Here is a 4,845-nt window from a genome sequence, read left to right as displayed (position 1 = left end):
CTTCGTGGCATCCCAAACAGCTTTTGCCCAAGTCTGCAATCTATCTCCTATTCCTGGCCAACACACGTAACTCCGGACGAGACTCTTCATCTTCACTGTATCCAGCTGTCTTTCGTGCAGAGTTTCTAACACCCTGGTGCACAGTTTAGAGGGAAACACGGCACGAGGCACATCAGCGTTCTTTGACTTACCAACAGTTGGTCTCATATCACTGAGAGCGCTGGAAACATATGGCTGCCTATGAGCTGGCCATCCTTGCATGGTGATGTCATAGACTTCCGACAATGTTGGGTCAATCCTTGTTTCTCTTTCTGTTACTGAATGTGGTACTGGAGTTGATACACCAATGAAGTCCCAAAACATCGACTGCACTCTTTTCCATAGATGCTGCCTGGCCTGATGAGTTCCTCCAGCATTTTGTGTGTGTCGCTTGGACTTCCAGCATCTGCAGATCCTCTCGTTTTCCTTTAAAAAGGGAGCATGCCTTATGAAAAGGGAGCTTTGCATATGAGAATAGGGTTGAGTGAACACGGCCTTTCCTCCTTGGAGCGACGGAGGATGAGAGGTGTACAAGATTGTTATGGGTGATGAACAGACCTGATGGACAATGGGGTGAAGAGTTAACCATCCCCCCCTGAGAAACACGAACTATTACTGTTGCTATGCTGACCATGAGAAAGAGAGATGGAAAAACAAGCAAAGACATCGGCGACAGGTAAGAGAGAGGGGGAAATTGCTGATTAACCGTATTGTGACTCCTTTTTGAATTATTTACTGTTTCGCTGCAAGGACAATAATTTGCTCATAAACATTCCTCAGCGGACTGAAGGAGTGGCCTTATTTGATGGACACAGTCATTCAGGAGTGATGGATAGCTGAGTCCCCGTGAGTAGGGATAAAAGACAGGTCTGGAGAGACACCCTCCAGACACGCCAGTGGACACTGATTGAGTGTTGGAACCCACAAGAAAGGTGGGGGCTTCGGAGGTCGGTCAGTAAAGCTCACAGTGTTAAAACAGGGCCGGTGGGGACTTGTGTGTGTGTGTCCACTCATGCCAGAGCGACAAGTCCACCACAGAAGAACGGTCTAACAGAAGGACGGAGAGGTCATAACTGAATGACCCCACCGATACAACGGATTAAGAAAGCAAAGGAAGGTTTGCCTGACTGTAGCTGTTACATCTCGCTCGCTCGCTCTCTACAACAACCATAATTACATCAGCACTCGTGAACCGACCTGTTTAACATGTTTCTGATCCCACATCAGTTTCCCCAGCGCGTGTAGTGGACAATCGCGGTACTGCAGGGGTTCAGCAGCTCCCCGAACGCAAAAGCATTCTGAATTAGGAAGTGCCGTGAGTTAACATGGCTTCGAAAGGACCGGTCGAGAGTTTGAGCGAGGAGGTAATTTGTCCCGTTTGCCTGGATTTCTTCACCGATCCAGTTATACTGGAGTGTGGACACAACTTCTGTCGCTCTTGTATCACACGGTGTTGGGAAAGGGAGGAGAGAAACTCCTGCCCGGAATGTAGAGAGGTGTTTGCTGACCGCACCCTCCGGGTGAATCGGGCCTTAGCAAATCTGGCTGAAAAAACTCGAAATCTAAACCTGAATCCGAAAGGGAAGGAAAGTAAACTTCACTGCGAGGAACATGAGGAAGAACTGAAGCTGTTTTGTGAAACGGACAAAACACTGATTTGTCTGGTTTGTAGAGATGCGCAGGAACACAGAGATCACCGGTTCAAGCCGATTAAAGAAGCTGTTAAAATCTACAAGGTAAAACCAACACGAATTCGATACTGACCCCATCGTCAAAGTCAACACGAGCCTCCATATCCAACATATCTTGGCATCTTTCGCCATCTCCAACGGGATTCTACATCCAAACACATCTCTCCCTACCACATTCCACCGCCACCCCACACCGAGAACTCTCCGCTCTCTACGTAACTCCCTTATCCACTCGCTCCTCTCCACTGATCTCCCTCCTGACTGTTATACCTGCAAGCGGGACAAGCGCTACACCTGAGTCCTACACCTCCACCGTCGTCACCATTCGGGACCCAAAACAGCCCAATTCCTCCCGTTTCATCCATGGTCGATTGTGCTTTCCAATTAGATTCCTGCATCTCCATCCCTTTACCTCTTCTACCTGTCCCCTCTCAGCTTCTCACCTCATCACCCTACCCCACGTTCCCCCTCACGTTGTCTCACCTGTCAGCGGTTCTCATCCCCAAACTTTTTATTCTGGCTTCTGTCCCATTCCTTCCCAGTCCTGATGAAGGGTCTCATCCCGAAACACCGACTGTTTATTTCCCCTGAATAGATGCTGCCTGACTCACTGAGTTCCTCTGGCATTTTGTGTGATAATCGGGTTTGATCACCTGTTTATTTTGATGCATCCTTGTTTCTATTTCCTTCACTCTCTGACTTCCAGGATCAGCTAAAATCTTCCTTAGACTCTCTCACAAAAAAGAAATCAGACTTCCAGGAAAAGGAGCAGGAACAGAAAGAGAATATTTCCAGAGTTCGGGTGAGGATTCCTGAGCGGAATTTCTGATATTACTGTCGAGTTTTGCTCCATTTAATGCAGAATAACAAAGTATCGCAGATCCAGTGACCTGGGTTCGATCTTGACCTCTGGTGCTGTGTTCGTGGAGTTTTCATGCTCTCCCTGTGACGACGACAGTTTCAGACACATTCCAAGGACATGCTGGATGAATGGTTAATTACAATTAAGCCTGTGAAGCTGGGGGAGGGTGTATGTGAATCAGGTGGGACAATGGGTCAGTGAGGAAGAATAGGTTTCTTGAAAATCAATTTAGGAAAAGAGAATGCTGTTGACAGGAATGCTCTCTATACTAGCATGTACTTCAAAGGATCGAATGGTCACCTTAATGTCGCAAGGAAATACAACATAGCAATACAGTAAATTACTCTTCACCTTTAATTCGACAGGAACAGTCACACAGCCTTCAGTCCCACATCACATCCCAGTTTGCTGAACTGCGCCAGATTATCACTGAGAAAGAGCAGAGCTTACTCAGGGATCTCAGGGAAGAAGAGGAGAGGATTCTAAATCCAATGGAGAAAAATCTTCGTGAGATTCAAGAGAATATAAGGTTTATTGAGGAAGAAATCTCAAAATTAAAGGAACAGATGAATCAAAAAGATAGTGCGATACTTCTCAAGGTGAGCGATTATTTTTCAGTTTGTTTCTGTCAAAGGGCACTAAATGAACAGTGGTATATTCGAAATAAACACAGCACCGAGGCCAATTCTAACAAATCAATTGCCACTGCTGGTGACCTCACACAGATTGATAGACTTGTATGACGCGCCCTCCAATCACTCCAATAATGATGTTCCAAAATGTCCAAGATATATATTCGCTTATTTGTTAGCAACATACTATCTTGAATCGATTATGGTGTGTGTTTGTGACTGTAGGAGTGGGAATTTTACACCTTGTGATGATTTGGATGAAATTCAAGATGTGGACAGTAAGTCCAAGTCTAATCAGATTTGTGTTTTTATTAATTTCAGGAGGAGGTTCGACGGAACAGGAGGTAGGACATGCTCTTTACTGAAACCCTGTATGGATTTGTAAAATAGTTAAAAATTCCAGTTTATCACCAGCAGTTTAATATTTACAGAATTAGTGATGATGTCCAGGAATTGTCAGTGACAGATGAGACCCTACCGGTTGAAAAATTCGATCACCTCTATTTGTTGAACACAGTGCTGAGAGAAACACTTGATGCCATTAATCGAGGTAAAACTTACAAAGATTCATTTCTCCTTGATAAATTGATTTCTAATTTGAAACAAAGATTGTCTATAATAATTGGCAGAATGGTAACTGAAGGTTATTGCACAGCAACCCCACTGACTGGGAGGCATCACTGTTACATGGTCAGCTGGAGATGTCAGACCCCTGAACAAACCAGCACAGGGTCACAAAACAACCAATACACGGGACTGGCAGATGAACCACTGTGTCCTGATCCCAGGCACACTGTACTAACACGCCAAGACATGAATTTGAATCCTACCACAGGAGCTGGGAATTTAATACTGACTTGATGATATTGTAGGGAAGAAAAGCGGGCATTAGTGTGGTGACCGGGATTGTCAGAAAAATACACAAGTCCTTCGTGGGCTGTGAGTGCAGACTCTGACTGACACAGGTCTTCGCTCCACCCCCTCCTGAACCTGCAACCCTCACTGATGTTAGATGGAGAAGTGGGGAGCTGTAGTAACAGGGGACTCAATCATCAGGGGAAAAGACAGGAGAATCTGTGGACGTGAACGGGACACCCGAATGGGATGTTGCCTCCCAGGTGCCAGTGTCAGGGAAAACTGCGATCGTGCCCTCTGCAATTTAGAGAGCGAGGGAAAACAGACAGCTATCTTGGTAAATGATGGGACAAATTACATAGGAAATAAAAGAAATGAGGCCCTGAAATTAGAATTTGGAGAGCTTGCTAGAAAGCTCAGAAGCAATGCCTCCAGGGTTGTAATTTCTGGATTGCTGTGTTTGCCACTTGCTGGTGAGGGTAGAAACAGGGTAATTTATTTGGCAGATTAAAGATGGCTGAGAAGATGGTGCTAGGGACATGTTTTCAGATTCTTGGATTATTCGGATCTCTTCCGGAGGAGGAATAACCTGCTCAAAACGGATGGGTTGCACCTGGACCCGAGGGAGAACAATATTCTCAAAGTGAGGTTTGATAGAGCTGTTGGGGAGGATTTAAACTAATATGGTGGGGGTTGGAATTGGAGTGAAAGGATAGGACTGATGGTAAAAATGCAAAGACAGTGTGCTGTCAGACTGGTAGATAGG

General features: G+C 45.6%; 1 protein-coding gene across 1 annotated transcript; it reads left to right on the top strand.

Annotated features, from left to right (window-relative positions):
* Nucleotides 1–684: 684 nt before the first annotated feature.
* On the top strand, nucleotides 685–3,572 carry LOC140720524 (zinc-binding protein A33-like). The gene is made up of 5 exons (XM_073035366.1): nucleotides 685–715; nucleotides 1,444–1,775; nucleotides 2,437–2,532; nucleotides 2,958–3,191; nucleotides 3,546–3,572. Exons 1-5 carry the CDS (start codon nucleotides 685–687, stop codon nucleotides 3,570–3,572), a joined length of 720 nt encoding a protein of 239 aa, XP_072891467.1.
* The last annotated feature ends 1,273 nt before the right edge of the window (nucleotides 3,573–4,845 follow it).

The sequence above is a fragment of the Hemitrygon akajei genome, unplaced genomic scaffold (assembly GCF_048418815.1).
Source record: "Hemitrygon akajei unplaced genomic scaffold, sHemAka1.3 Scf000044, whole genome shotgun sequence".
In the NCBI taxonomy this organism is placed as follows: Eukaryota; Metazoa; Chordata; class Chondrichthyes; order Myliobatiformes; family Dasyatidae; genus Hemitrygon; species Hemitrygon akajei.
The sequence above is the reverse complement of the archived record's forward strand: the minus strand, read 5'-3'. Positions and strand labels throughout refer to the sequence as shown.

Excerpts from the sequence above, each read along its gene's own strand:
- LOC140720524 (XM_073035366.1), top strand. The coding sequence starts at position 685 with ATGGAAAAACAAGCAAAGACATCGGCGACAG. Across the intron at positions 1,776-2,436 it reads AAGCTGTTAAAATCTACAAG|GATCAGCTAAAATCTTCCTT; the intron begins GTAAAACCAACA and ends TCTGACTTCCAG. Across the intron at positions 2,533-2,957 it reads AGAATATTTCCAGAGTTCGG|GAACAGTCACACAGCCTTCA; the intron begins GTGAGGATTCCT and ends TTAATTCGACAG.